At 45.1% G+C, this 15,703-nt stretch overlaps 1 protein-coding gene across 13 annotated transcripts in view; it reads left to right on the forward strand.

The window, feature by feature from the left end:
• TLE4 (TLE family member 4, transcriptional corepressor) overlaps positions 1–15,166 on the forward strand; it is a 142,775-nt gene extending 127,609 nt beyond the window's left edge. For all 13 annotated transcript variants that reach the window (XM_086685053.1, XM_086685054.1, XM_086685060.1 and 10 more), the window contains 6 exons: positions 6,277–6,526; positions 7,596–7,843; positions 10,115–10,262; positions 10,651–10,801; positions 11,138–11,214; positions 13,478–15,166. In XM_086685053.1, the coding sequence (XP_086541179.1) occupies positions 6,277–6,526; positions 7,596–7,843; positions 10,115–10,262; positions 10,651–10,801; positions 11,138–11,214; positions 13,478–13,585 (982 nt within the window). In that variant the 3' untranslated portion in view covers positions 13,586–15,166. The remainder of the gene's footprint in view (positions 1–6,276; positions 6,527–7,595; positions 7,844–10,114; positions 10,263–10,650; positions 10,802–11,137; positions 11,215–13,477) is intronic.
• Positions 15,167–15,703: the final 537 nt, after the last annotated feature.

Raw genomic sequence — 15,703 nt, forward strand, 5'->3', positions numbered from 1 at the left:
CACAACTCAGAAATCTTTCCCTGTTGTTGTATTTGTTTGTTTTTATAAAAGCAGGCTTTTTCAAGATAGGAACAATGCTTGACACACAGTAAGCCACCAACAAGTATTTGTTGGTCGGCTAACGTACTAGTGGGTTCATATGCTACTTAGAACCTGATTTTCTGTCATACTTCATAAAGTTCAGTGGCCAGACCTTTTGTTGTGAATTCAAGGCCTAGTCCTGTCTTGTGAGACCTTGGAAACTTGAAGTGTTGCAAAGTATGAGAAAGATAAGTGCGCCGTTACAGAACTGGGCCTTTTAGAGAGGGTCAGGGAGGTGGGGGTGGGAAGGCCAGGGACCTTCTTTAAATATGCTGCTTTTTCCTAGAAAGATAGTGATTCGGATTAAATAGCATCTTCAGCGCACAAGTTTTAAAAAGAGTCATTTGCAGATGCTTTAATTGTTCGAAGTATATAGTTCTGTCAGAAAGTCCAAGCTGCTTCTGTTCTCCTTACAGTCTTCCTTAGCCATTCTTAGTTCTTAGTGCTTTTGCCTGCCGCGCACACACGTGCATATGCATGTGTGTGTGTTTTGGAAGAGTGCGGGTCACCGTATTCTCTGGTGCCCTGTGCCCTCTCCCTCCGGCCCTACGTTGCTACTAAATGGCCGGACATCTCGGACATCTTGAGTGTGTTATTCGCATTTCAAGTTCATCGTATTACGATGCTTCCCCACACTGGGTCTTCATCCCAAATTGCCCATCAGGACCACTGGCATTCTGGTTCTTGTTTCCTAAGCTCAGAAACTCAGTTATTGGCTCCTTCCTCACATCTCATTCATTATGTCCTACAGAATTTTATATCCGCTGTTACTTTTAGTGTGGCTTCCTTAGCCTAGCCTAGTTCAGGTCCCCCACTGCCTTGCATCTAGATTATTGGAATAATTGTCTCTTATTTCTCCTACCCATGTGTTCCTTGCTATCAAATTTATTCTGTCAGTTGCCCCAGTGATGTCCTACCTGTTCTCGCTCCAAAAACCCTGTGGTGAGGGGCGCCTGGGTGACTCCATCGGGTAAGTGTCCAACTCTTGATTTTGGCTCAGGTCATGATCTCACGGTGGTTGAGAGCAAGCCCTGTGTTGGGCCCAGTGCAGAGCATGGAGCCTGCTTGGGATTTTCTCTTTCCCTCTCTCTCAAAATAAAAAATGAACTTAAAAAAAAAAAAAAAAAAAGAATTTAGTGAATTCTGTTTGTCGAGTTGTCAGGCTGGCATTCTAGGCCCTCCCCTTTATAGCGTTAGGTGTCGATACATTGCGTTTCTATACATATAGATACATATCAATATATATACATGTATGTACACATTTGATCAGACTGTACTCGGGCCAGCTCCCTCAACCACTCCTCTGTGTAATCATTATTAAATAAATGAATCCTTGGATTAAAACCAGTCCAGGAATTTCCATCATTGTACCTTATCCTTTTAGAGCCCTTGCTCTCTGCTATTTGCACCCCCTGGAATTGTTTTTCTGTCTTCCTCCCTCTTTGATGGGATGCTTCCATTCCACAAAACCCATCTCTACTACCGTGTCACTGTTGAAATGTCAGCTTTGTCTTTTCTTTTTGAACCACCACAAAACCTCGTATTTCTTATCTTCCGCCTGGTATTGTGGTCACTTCTATGCTTTTCTCATCATACTTCCTAGATTAGAAGCCCCTAGTGGGCAAGACCAGTGCCTTCCCTGATTTTGTATTCTTAGCATGATGTCTGTATCCAAGCATGTGGCTAAAAGGTCCTTACTGATGAAATTAATGAGACAGAGAAAGAATAGTTCTTCAAGCCTGGGTTTCTCTGAGTTTTAGAAAGGTTGGCTTACGGGGCGCCTGGGTGGCGCAGTCGGTTAGGCGTCCGACTTCAGCCAGGTCACGATCTCGCGGTCCGTGAGTTCGAGCCCCGCGTCAGGCTCTGAGCTGATGGCTCGGAGCCTGGAGCCTGTTTCCGATGCTGTGTCTCCCTCTCTCTCTGCCCCTCCCCCGTTCATGCTCTGTTTCTCTCTGTCCCAAAAATAAAAAAAAAAAAAAAAAAAAAAAACGATGAAAAAAAAATTTTTTTTTTAGAAAGGTTGGCTTTCAGTACACATTTCAGTACACTTTGCTAGCTACACATCAAAGAGTTTGCTGAAATCTGATAAGTGTGTACTAGAGTTTTAGTGTTTCCAGTCTTAAGTATCTTACGTGTGCTAACAGCAAACAGAGGACCACATTATATCCTTAACACAAGTAGGTTCTTGAAATTCTTATTAAAGGATCTCCAGGAACATAGTAGGTGCTCACAGAGTGGTCACGGTTGAGTTGAAGAATGTCCTATCAAAAACCTCAAAAGAAGTTGTGTGCCTAGTTTCTTAACTATTTTAATTCTCAAAGCTCTTTAAAAACCATTTAGTGATACTAGAGAGGAGAGAAGGGATGGCTTTTCAAGTAAATTATCATTAAGAATGTATAACACCATCTAAACTTGGAATAACCTTCCCCTGCCTTCTTTTAAGATTTAGTCTTCATGACCTCTTTAATTGCTAAATCAATTAGCCTTTTCCTCCTTCGTCATCCCTCAGAATCTCAGCCTTTCTCTCCAAGTATTGCTGCCTTTCCCTCCTTGCCTGATTGACACCCAGCTCTCTCCCAAGGGGAGCCTCTCTGAGGGGATGCCCCTTCGTTTGTTTCATATCTCAAAATCCTCATGGCCAGTGGTGGGGTAATAAAGGCTGTCATCACCCCACACCCCTTGCAGTGTGTTCTAGAACCGAATTCCTTTACCTTTTTGGGAAAACTCTAACCCTTTCAGGCTTGTGCCATTGGATTGTACCCTTCCCCCCTTCCACCTTGTTGGGGGATTTTCCCAGTTTATTAAAGACTGGACCCTTGGCTTAGGGTCTTCCTCCACTCGGAACCTGCCATCATCCCAGGCGACTCTGGTGTTCACAAGGTCAACCCCCAGTAACCTCGTCTCGTGGCTTGGACCATGTCCCCTCTAGCTTCTCCCTTTGAGTTCAGTTACCTACTTATAGGGTCACAAGGAAGATGTCGTCCCTGCCCCTCCCTGTGTCATCTCCGGAGTCCGAGTGTCCCATCCAGCACACCCTTCTCTACCTCCACCTGGCCAGAGTGATCTTTTGCGTTGCAAATCTGTTCCCAGCTGTCTCACTGTCTCCCAAACCCTAGCCACTGGCTTGTCCCTTAGATCACTGCACAGAACTCCTGTCTGGTTTCCCTTTTTCTGTTGTGCCCCCTACAATCCGCTCCTCACCCAGCAGCCAGAACGGCACTTGAAAACATTAACTGAATCCTGTCACTCCTGCTCCTGAGTCTCCTGTGACTTCCCCTTCTGCCCAGAATAACACCCACACTCCTCTTCACAGCCTGCCGGGCCCTTTTTAACGCTGCCCTCCCGTCTCCAGCCTGCCCCTCTCCACTGAGTACATGCGAGCATTCCCACTTGGTTCTGTCTGCTTCAGGGACTGTGTCTTGTTCCTCTTCCTGGCACGTCCCCCCCCCAATGTGTGCAGGGCCTGTGTCCTTCCTTCATGTCTGTGCTCGTACGCTGCCCCAGACCTGTGCAGCTTGTGTGTGTGTGTGTGTGTGTGTGTGTGTGTGTGTGTGTGTGTGTCGGCATCTGATGGAGTCTGAGGTTACTGATTTATCTCCTTATATATGATGTCTGCTTTCCGTTCTAGATGTGGGCCTGGAGGATAGGGACTTGGTCTACTTTATTCACCTCTGATTCCCCAGCACCTGATAGCACCTGGTTCATACTAGGCACTTAATTAATAGTTTCCGAGTAGATAATAAGCATTCGGTCTCACTCTGGCCTTCATGTTTTTCACACACCTCCTCACACCGTCTTCTTTACACCATTTCCTTACTCTGTCAGATTGTCACGGTACCATGCACTTCCACTGTTCATAGCATTGACCATCTAACATTTTAATACTTCTTTATGTGAATATCTCATTAACAAACCTGCCCCTCTGCCTACCTGCCGCCCACTCTCCACAGCCTGTAACCTCAGGAGAACCGGGGATATGGCTTTTTTCTTTCTGTTGTAACCCCAGTCCAGCCAGCATGGTGCTTGGTGTGCTGGGGTACGCAAGAAGTACGAGTTGAGGGGCCCCTGGGTGTCTCGGTTGGTTAAGCATCCAACTCTTGGTCTCAGCTTAGGTCATGATCTCGTGGTTCCTGAGTTTGAGCCCCATGTCAGGCTCCGTGCTGACGGTACAGAGCCTGCTTGGAATTTGGTCTCTCTCAAAATAAAGAAACTTAAAAAGTCCGTGTTGAATGGTTGAATCTCTTTGATTGACCATCCTCTCCTCCCCGACCTTGATCATCTCTCTCAGTTATCCATGTCTCTGACTGCTCTTGCTGGTCAAGATTCTGTAGACGGAAGCATTCCCTTAGATCCCGCATGTAGTCTGTTGACTGCGTAATCTGCCGCAAGATTATTGTTTCTGTTCCCTTAGTTTCAGCTGTCAGTTTTAGTCGATAAGCACGCACAGAGGCGCCCGGGTGGCTCAGTTGGTTAAGCGTCTGACTTCATCTCAGGTCATGGGCTCACAGTTCGTGGGTTCAAGCCCTACTTAGGGCTCTGGGCTGAAAGTTCCGAGCCTGGAGCCTGCTTCAGATTGTGTCTCCCACCGTCTCTGCTCCTGCCCTGCTTGCGCTCTGTCTCTCTCTCTCAAAAATAAACACTAAAAAAAAAAACTTAACGCGTTGTCCTTCTAACCTGACCTCTCTCCTGAATCACATTACTTGACTTCCTTCTGAGTTGTTAGGGTTCCTGACTGCCCTCACGTTAGAGAAAACCAAACCATTTTCCTCCCTGCGTGCATACCCTTCAGTCATGATTCCCTGACACTTGACTGATGTATCGTGGGCTACCTAAGTCATCTGGGTTCCAAGCTTTAGAGCCCTCCTCAGTACTTCTCTCTCGGGTTGCACATCCTATGTATCTCCCAAGTCCTTTTGATTTGACAAGGCAATGTCTTCTGTCTCTTGTCTTCCTAGTTTCCTGCTTCCTTCCCCTCAGCAATCTGACCTACTACTTTTCTTCTACAACCCAGTCCTGTGCCTTTCTCTGTTGTTTACAGAGAAAGAAAAAGCCCTCCACTACCTGGCACCACATCTTCCACGGCCACATGTTCGCATCATCCTTTCTGAGGACACTCCGGGCCCCTCAGTAATGGGCTGCATTTTGATGAATTTAGGTGACTAGCCTGTAGATTTTTGCATTGAGGAACCATAAACTGGCTTGATTCTAAAACTTCCCTGATCGGTCCAAGCTCCAATCCTTTGTGTACCCACAGACGCTTTCCCCGGGTACGTCTTTCGTTAACTTCTTTCTATAAACAGAGCGCGTTCCAAAGCTTCACGCCAAAGTAGAATGACATAATTTCCAAAATGAGCTATCGCCTGTGGTAGAGGATGGGTCCAGCCCTCTCCCCCCAGCCCCTGCTTCACAGTAGCCTCACTGAGGCGCCCTTCCTAACCTCTGCACCCTAAAAACAGGGGTGTGTTGAGGGAGATGTTCTAACTTAAGTTGCATTTTGGAACCAAATGCTTTCCCATATAGAGCTTTTCCTGGAAATGGACTAGAAAAGGAGCTGCCGATAGGTGCTCACAAGGTCGGCCTCTGTGGTGGTCACACAGGGTGCCTTTTCAGGTTCCAGCTCCCTTGGGAATTACTTGAATTAGTGATGGTCAAGTCTGTGGTTTGTGTGTAGGGCACGTCGGTCATTTCACAACGTAGGCCTAGATGCTCTTAACTCCTTAAAGCTTGATAACTTGGGCTTATTGATCCCCATTAGTAAACCACTTGATTGAATTGAGAGACAGGCAGAATCTTCTCACAGGCTTCTGAATGACCCATAGCAGAAAGCAGTGCAGGTTTGCTGAGCACCCTGAAGGAGTAGGTGTTATGCTAGATGTTGGCTGTCCTGTTTAATTCTCCAGGAAGTGTGGGTAGCATGCTCCCCCTTTTGAAGTTTAAAACTGAGGTTCAGAAAGGCTAAGTAACTACTTAGGTCACACAGCAGCTAGTGAAGGGTCGGCCTGAGAATTTGATCATAGAGCTAGCTCTGTAACTCTGAAAATGATGTTCTTTCTACTATAGTAGGTAAATTTGATTTCTTTGCAAATCACAAGTAGCACCGCAAATGTTTTAGTTTTCATCTCGTTACGCCGATCATTTAAGTAACATTTTTTGCATTCCCCTCTTCCTATTTTTTTCTCCCCCCCACTACCATAGAGCATACTCCTTCCACGTCACCGCGGACGGTCAGATGCAGCCCGTCCCTTTCCCCCCCGACGCCCTCATCGGACCCGGCATCCCCCGCCACGCGCGCCAGATCAACACCCTGAACCACGGGGAGGTGGTGTGCGCGGTGACCATCAGCAACCCCACGAGACACGTGTACACGGGCGGGAAGGGCTGCGTCAAGGTCTGGGACATCAGCCACCCCGGCAACAAGAGCCCCGTGTCTCAGCTCGACTGTCTGGTGAGCGAACTTGATGCAGAAATAGGATGGGACAGTGAGAGACTTGGGTGTACAAGCAGCACACGGAGTTGATCTCAAGTGGGTAGTTGTCCTCACCGCTTGGTGGCCTTTCGCGTGGAGGTTCAGAGTGCTGCTGAGGAGGCATCTTTCAGTTCCCCGGGGCAGAGTCAGCAGGTCTTGGTGGCACGTGCCCCAGGGCAGCTTCCATTCACCCGGCCCAGTGCACGGGCACCGACCCACCACCTGCTTTCCTGTCTGGTAAGGGAGGTGAGGAAAAGTCGAAGCCCGGGAGGGTTTCTGTGAGCATGCTCCTGGCTCTCTCAGTCTGTCACATTGTGAGATGAGACTAGAGTACCCCCTTAGCTGTCTCCTGGGCACCTGCCCCTGTGTTGTGTTTGAAACCTCACTTGGACGTTCTTCCTTAGACCGGCGGTAGCGCTCTCGCCGCAGCGCAGTGTTAGGTCTGCGTCACATGCCTGACGCACACAGCATTCCCAGAGCCTAACGAGCTCGAAGGGGCCTTTTTTTTCCTGTCCCTTAACAGTCCTTGATGGGGTCTTGCCCCCGGTTGATGATGCTTGATCAGCCCCGGCCGCCCGTCAGCCAGCTAACGCAGGCCGGAAGGGAGGAGACTCCACGTCTCTGACCCCTGACCCTCTGGCGGTGGCAGGAGGACCTTTCACTGGCCAGGTCGAGTGTGCCAAGGGACCCAGGTCCCCAGATGTGACTGCTCCGGGATTGTGAGGGCCCCCGCGTTGTGTGCATGTGTCTTTGTGTGCAAATGACTGAGGCAGCTGGGTGATTTGGTGGTGGTGGGAGTTGGGTCTAGATCTTTGCATTTTCATGCTAATTAAGATTAAATATCTCAGCACTAAATTTGTAGATCAAGTTTAAGTACTTCCCTAATTTCATGTAATTTTCTAGCATTAATCCACTTTATCATTGTCATAAGTAAAAATGGCTCATTAAAACCAGGAGGGAACACAATACTTTTATGGATTTCTGCTCTCATGTTAATGCTGTTTTCCTTTCCTCATGAGTGATCTCTTGATGGTTTTTGTCTCTACAGAACAGGGATAACTACATCCGTTCCTGCCGATTGCTCCCTGACGGTCGCACCCTCATCGTGGGAGGGGAAGCCAGCACTCTGTCCATCTGGGACCTGGCGGCTCCGACCCCGCGCATCAAGGCGGAGCTGACGTCCTCGGCCCCTGCGTGCTACGCCCTGGCCATCAGCCCCGACTCCAAGGTCTGCTTCTCGTGCTGCAGTGACGGCAACATCGCGGTCTGGGACCTGCACAACCAGACGCTGGTGAGGTGAGTCGGCAAGATCCCTTACCAGGGCACGAGGGGAGCCGATTTTACCACTCTGGGCCAAAGAGCTGTGTGCGTCTAAAAAGATGAAATAACAATTATCGTACTAAAAAGTGTTAGGAACAGGCCTCTTTTAAGATGCTGGAAACAAATTAGTAATGTAGAATCTTATTTTCTACACTTCTGATCTTAAAAAATGAGGGCTTGTTTTCTTTCTTTGCTTTTTTTGGATGTTATCCTGAGCATCACCAAGTTGGGTTTTTAAAAAATGAGGTCATTTTTACATAATTAATGTACATAATGTTCCCATGACCTCATGAGCTCGTTAGACATCTGTAATTTGCCATCTGTGCTCGCTAACCAGCCATTATTGTGGATAGACACTCACTGAGAAGATTCACAGCACATGGCACTGTCCTTTGTGCCACGTGTAGCCCACACATTTATTCGTTCAGCAGATAACCATCGAACACCTACCATGGGCCCAGGCTTTGTGCTACTTGCTCTGAAATGGTCTAGATTATCTGTAGTCCCATGTTTGAGGATGGATAGATGCACTGAGATGTCTGTTTTAAGAAGTGAAATTGTATAGGGTTGGCGTTGATAGGTAAAGCCCTGAAATGAGTCTCCAGACGTCAGCACCCACAAGAGCAGGAAGCAAGAGGTGTGATCCGCCGAAGGGTGTGAGAGGATTGTAATCAAGCCTAGCTGTGAGTTCGAGGGAGTGTGTCAGGAGAAGAGGCCTCCACTGTCCATCCGTCAGATATTTTGCAGGACTGAGCTCTAAGTATGATTCCAAAAACAAAGTAGTCGTCATTTGTTTCATCTTGGGTAAGGCTCTTACAAGAAATTGCTTCTAATCTCTCCTTCCCCCAGTGTCTTTTGTACATTCCACCAGCTCCTGGGGCAGCTGAACCACACTGCGTTTCTTTCCATGTGCCTTATCTGAGAGCATGGCCGTTTTTTCTTACGTAGCCTCATACAGTTGCATTGTTGTGCCCTGGCAAAATTCGCTCTGCTGCTCCCTTGCCCTCCTCATAGCTTTTGTAGAAGGGAAGATGTTCCTGACTTCTTAAATTCTTTCCTTCAGGGGTGCCTGGGTGACTCAGTCAGTTAAGCGTCCACCTTCAGCTCAGGTCACGATCTCACAGTTTGTGAGTTCGAGCCCCCCATTGGGCTCCATGCTGACAGCTCAGAGCCTGGAGCCTGCTTCGGGTTCTGTGTCTCCCTATCTATCTCTCTGCCCCTACCCCTGCTCATGCTCTGTCACTTTCTCTCTCAAAAATAAATAAATGTTAAAAAAATGTTTTTTAATTCTTTCCTTCATATCACAATGATATAATAGGTCTTAAAGTATTTTTGGTTAGTGCATATACATGTAGCTCTGTGTTTTCTTTTGTTTACTTCTGTTGGAGATTTTTTTTCCCATTGGTTATATTAATCGTTTTTTGGTATGAAGAGTACTTCCTAAGTATTCAGAAATAAAACGTGCAGGAAATACAACATCTTAACTAAACTTCAATCTATGTATATGCTTTATTATTACTTTGAATAATTAGAAAATACAGTAAATCCAAATGAAATCTATAAGACTGGCAATGATATTGATCGCTGAGGAATTCTAAATTTTTTTATTAAAGTATAATTAACATTCAGTGTTATATTAGTTTCAATATGCAAAATAATGATTCACCAGTTACTAAGTGCTTATCATGTAAGTGTACTCTTAGTCATCTTTGCTTATCTGTCCCCTCTCCCACCTCCCCTCTGGCAACCACCAGTTTGTTTTCTAGGAGTCTGGTTTTTGTTCATCCTTTTTTTTTTCTTTGTTCATTCATTTGTTTCTTAAATTCTACATATGAGTGAAATCATATGGTGTTTATCTTTCTTTGACCTATTTCACTTAGCATTATACTCTAGCTCTATCCATGCTGTTGCAAATGGTAAGGACTTTTTTATGGCTGAGTAATACTCCACTGTGTATCTATACCACGTCGTATCCATTTATCAGTGGACACTTGGGCTGCTTCCGTATCTTGGCTATTACAAATAATGCTGCAGTCAACATAGGGGTGCATACATCTTTTTGAATTCGTGTTTCCTTGGGTAAATACCAGTAGTAGTAGAAGTACTGAATCATATGCTGTTTCTACTTCTAATTTTTTGAGGAAGCTCTGTACTGTTTTCCACGGTGGCTGCACTGACGAACTTCTGAGTTGAGTTCACCTAAAAACTAACTTTTCAGGGGTTTTCACTCCATTTTGACATTTTCAGGCAATTCCAGGGCCACACAGATGGGGCCAGCTGTATTGACATTTCTAATGATGGCACCAAGCTCTGGACGGGCGGCCTGGACAACACGGTCAGGTCCTGGGACCTGCGCGAAGGGCGGCAGCTACAGCAGCATGACTTCACCTCACAGGTCTGGTCTTGTGCCCGTGGCCTTTTAGACGCCATGGTCTTGTGAAATATAGGACGTGCTTAAGGTTTAAGTCATTTACCAGGTGATGAAGTCATTTTTGACTCTAGGTTAGATAACTGAAAATTTCATTGTTTTCTGTCAAAATACCATAGTGTATATTTTATTAAAGGATTAATATATTGGATTTTACATAAATGGCTAATAAATTCTGTTGTGGAGTTGTATTGCATTACCTTAGGATTTGGCTGTGATTTCTTCCCATACAATTCAAATTATCTTGACGTCTTTCATAATTGGAGTAGTATCTATCCCCAGAAGAAACAGTACCTCCCGGTTGCAGGAGGTGCTCTTCTCTAGTCACCGTCACTATCACCTGTTTTAATTCTAGATCTTTTCTCTCGGCTACTGCCCAACTGGAGAGTGGCTCGCAGTGGGGATGGAGAACAGTAACGTGGAAGTGCTACATGTCACCAAGCCAGACAAATACCAGCTACATCTCCATGAGAGCTGTGTGCTGTCGCTCAAGTTTGCCCATTGTGGTGAGTAGTCCCCTCCTGTCGGCCAGAATCCCTCCTTCTGCCCTCCTGCTGATGCGTTTTACTCCACCCCTTTAGTTTGTTAACGTGTCCCTCTTCAAAATTACATTACTTTCTTATACATACTTGCTATGTCTCTAACGCTGTGTACTAATCCACTTTACCCTTCTTGTAAGTATAAATAACTCACTAAATCTAGGAGAGTGAGCTTTATTTTTCCCGTGAAAAGAAACTTTTGTTGCAAATGAGATGGGTTTTCTGTGAATGGTTGGGTGCTCTATATAAAGCACATCTCCGGTATCTGATGAAGTCACACGAACAAAACCCCTCTTTCTGTAGGCAAATGGTTTGTAAGCACTGGAAAGGACAACCTTCTGAATGCCTGGAGAACACCTTATGGAGCCAGTATATTCCAGGTAACATTAACTTGTTTAGCTACCACTTCTGTGTGCTCGCTGCACGGCAGTGGTTCACCCAAGCTCGCTCTGTGCGTTCTGTCAGGTTAATAAGGCCCCTCAGTGTTCTAAGAGGCAGGTGCTGTGATTCACCTGTCGTACAGACCAGAATACTCTGCGTGAGGGAGGCTAGTGTCCTAGCCACAAGCCGTGGAGGGCGGGGATGGTCTCCAGTTCTCTGTGAGCCCAGAGCCGAGACACCGTGCCTGATACGCTAACTCTTCACACCTCAGTCCCGTTTATACACGAGAGTAGAGGTTTTACGTCTTCTGTGATTTTCGTGTGGGGGTTACATCTATAAAATGCTTACATTTAAAAAGTTTGAGTGTATTGCTTGAATACTTCTATTAGTATTGTTATTTCTTTGGGCTTTTTTCCCCAAAGAAGAGTGTTCCGGAAAAGTTTAGTAAATCTTGATTAATTTCATAGATTTGTATTCTTATTGAATCAGTGGTCCTTGGTGTAGAGTGTGAAATTATTTATAGGAGGACCAAATGGTAGACATGGTACCCCGTATGCTCACGCACAGTCTCGCTGCTCTCTGGCTGTTACGTGTGAATCTCATAGACAAGTTAAAGAAGACCACCTTTTTTTAACCTGTACTTCGAATTTTTTTTTTTTTTTTTTTAGGAATAGAAACAGATTTGCAGCTTTCTCGAATGAGTAGTATAAAGTCATCATAGAGTAGATCAATGCAGTTGAATCCAAAAATATATATATTGAGCGAAAATACTGTGCAAGATAATCAACGGGACAAAAACAGCTAGTTCTTGCTGCCATGAAGTTTATAATTTAATACAATGTTTTTTTTGTATTATGGGTTAAACCCTTTCTGGTGGTCCCAACCAGGACTTAAATATATGTACATGTATGTGTATATGTATGTGTGTGTATATGTGTATGTGTGTATCTATAAAATCTTAGAGTGGATCTTTTTTTTTTTTTTTTTAACGTTTATTTATTTTTGAGACAGAGAGAGACAGCATGAACGGGGGAGGGTCAGAGAGAGAGAGGGAGACACAGAATCTGAAACAGGCGCCAGGCTCTGAGCTGTCAACACAGACCCGACGCGGGGCTTGAACTCACGAACCGCAAGATCGTGACCTGAGCCGAAGTCGGACGCTTAACCGACTGAGCCGCCCAGGCACCTGGATCTTTTACAAGTGTGTGAATATCTTATGTGTATAATGGGTTGTGAAGTAAAACAGATTTATTACAGATTACAGTCCAAAAAGTTTGAGAAACACTGATAATGGGTTAGCATCTGCATGTCAGATTTTGTGTGTGTGTGTGTGTGTGTGTGTTCAGAGTTCCAGTTAAAGTCCTGTGAAGTTTAGGGGTGCCTGGGTGGCTCAGTCGGTTCAGCGTCTGACTCTTGATTTCAGCTCAGGTCATGATCTCACAGTTCGTGAGATTGAGCCCCTTGTTGGGCTCCACACTGACAGCACAGAGCCTGCTTGGGATTCTCCCTCTCCATCCCTTCTTTATCTGTCCCTTCTCACCTCCCCCACATGCTCGCTCGCTCGCTCTCTCTCTCTCAAATAAACTTAAAAAAAAAAAATAAAATCCTGTGGGGTTTTGTTTAGCACAGTTCAGTTCAAAGTTGACATTGAACTCCTTGAAGGTAGTGTAGTTGAAGACGGTATCCAGAACTCTTAAGTATGTACAGTTGGCATTCTTTTTTCACACAGGAGAAAATGAGACTTTCTATTACAAATATTTTTACATTCCCGATGTCAAAAGATGTGTTTTTGATGCCATTTTCCACTTGAACTCTGAGGCAACCCTCTGAGGTGGCGGGCTGGCAAGATGTCTTTACCTGCTTGTCAGGGAAGGAGGCTCAGACAGGTCGAGTGACTTATCCGGTGTTCCACAGCTCGACCTGAGTCCAAGCCGACTGACTGAGGTTGAGGGTTTTCCACCCTTGACCGTGTGGAGCACAGGATCGGGAACCGGGCGTGGCTTCTTCGGCTCCGCCTCGCGTACACCCGGCCTGCCTGCTGCCCCACGGCCCCAGTGCAGGAGCCCGTAGCCTAGCGCGGGGCGGTGTCCCGAGAAGTGCCCCTGGCCCCGCCATTTAAGGAGGTGCCCGGCCCGTCTTTCCTGCCTTGGCACTCCCGTCGGGACAGCGGGACGTGTCACACTCTTCCGCCGTGTGTTTTCTAGTCCTGCCTCGTGGGTTTTTCCTTCAGTACCTGACCTTTGTGTCTTGTTTCCTTCCTAGTCCAAAGAATCCTCATCGGTGCTTAGCTGTGACATCTCTGTGGATGACAAATACATTGTCACTGGCTCTGGGGACAAGAAGGCCACGGTTTATGAAGTTATTTATTAAGGACAAATCTTCATGCGAACTGGACCCCTTCTCCCTGTAGCACTTTGTTCTGTCCTCCTCTTCCCCTGCATCTAAAACCAAGGATTCCACACGCTGGCTGCAGCTGTGGGGTTTGATCCCGCCTCTTACCCCCACTTCCTCCTCGCTGTTGAATTGTGAATACCCATTAAGAACCTGTGATACCAAATCTTCAGCTCTCTGCTCGGAAGAACATGGAAGAACCATACTTAACCGTGACGGAATCTTGAATTATGTATTATATCTGTAATATATTTATTTTGTTTAAAGAAGGCTTTCTAACTTTGACTGAATAAAGCTGTCTGCTCCTGCATTGATAATGAAGATGCGTTGTATTTGATACCCCTCCCCTCCTTTTTTTGGCAAAGGAGGGGAAAGGAAGGTTTAAAATAATTGATTACAAATGTCACTAAATGTAGACTAAGGACTGTATAGAGACGTGAAATGTATAATTACATATGGAAGCAATATGTTGCTGTGTTGTTAGATTTTTGTTTTTGTTTTTGTTTTCTACTTTAAATGTTTGGAAATTTGAACGATTAGAACCTGACAGGCCACGTCGTATTCATTTGAGTCTATTTGGACAACTTTAACAAATATATCTATAGCTTTAGATTCTATTTGATAAAAGTAATTGGACTTCTCCTTTTTCTTTTTTGACTCGTTGACAAGTGTCTTTGTAATAAGTTTTTAATTCCTTTTTTTATTGTATTATAGACAGATGAACAAATTAAATCTGGCCTAAAGAGAGAACTTAATCCCTTCCGGATATTTTTGCCACGTTTCTTTGCAAAGGGAGATGTATACCTTTGGGCAATTTTGTCATTAACGAGAAATTATGGGCTATTTTTTGGCATGTTCTTCGGGAACTGCACAGACTCGGGGGAGGATTCCTCCCGCTGTGCAAGGCAAGTCTTTTACAAAACGAGGACAGCAGAGGAGATTTGCAAGGACCTCCCTCTGAAAACCAGAAAGAATGGACTCTCACCTGGGAGGAGGACTTGCTTTCTTTACCTCCGGTTCTTTCCCTGTCTTAGTTGGATGTCCCCGAAATGGACGCGGGCTGTGCCATTGTGCCAGAAACATTGTGTTATCTTTTATGTTGTTGTTGTTGCTGTTCAACTATGATATGTGACTCCTTTTTTTTTTATTATTATTATTTTTTGTTTGAATGCTTTAAAAATCTTTTAAGTCTGTGGATCTGCTGATGTACAGTGCCTTTGCTGCTATGGATCAAAATCAAGAGAACTGTGTAGATAAACTTTATTGTACAAGTAGAAAATTACTTAATTTCATACTAGAAATGGATGGATGCTGCAAGTTGAAATGGACTGTCCATTGACGTTCCTAATGTGGTAGCAGAAAAAAAAAATGGTGTCTTAAGTGCTTAGTGTTTGATGTCATTAACAGTTTCGTAAAACTCTACAGTGTAGAAAGATTTTGATACTAAACTGTGCATTGTACATAGTTCTAATGCATCGTATTGACCACCAGTACTTCTATAACGGTAGATTGTTTGTGCATTCAGACTTTTAAGCATTAAACATAAAATAACTTCTAGGATGCTTATTTCTAATTCTTTGTTTTGCTCACTTTGGTTTGTTTTTTGTCTGTGACTTTGCCACTCCTATATGCTAAAAATTACTAGTTTGATTCAAGGGAGACTGGGGTCGCGTGGGCTTTATTGTTACCGCCGTCTTAGTTCTGTTTTTATTTTCACTTGACAAGAACGGGAGGGGAGAGCAAATGGACGTTAGCGAGGACGTGTTGCTACCAAACAATTATTGAGTGTCTCCTTGTTTTGTACAAATACGGTCTCTCAAAACGTTGTCAGTGTTACTCGAATGCTTTAGAGCTGCGCTGTTCGGTATGGTTCCACTAGCCGTTTGTGGCTAAATTTCACTCCCTTGAAATCAATTTTTTTGGGGGGGGAGTAAGTTTATTAGTCACACTAACTGCATTTGAAGGATCCAGTAGCTGCTCGTGGCTAACAGCTACCACATTGGACTGTTCGATTTAGCCCCCACATACCATGTCTAGCCACTTGGGTTTGGGAAACATTTCTGGTGGAACACACGGGAGTCGTTGAAAGCATGAGGC

Source organism: Puma concolor, chromosome D4, assembly GCF_028749965.1.
Source record: "Puma concolor isolate L17-30 chromosome D4, mPumCon1.1.hap2, whole genome shotgun sequence".
NCBI lineage: Eukaryota > Metazoa > Chordata > Mammalia > Carnivora > Felidae > Puma > Puma concolor.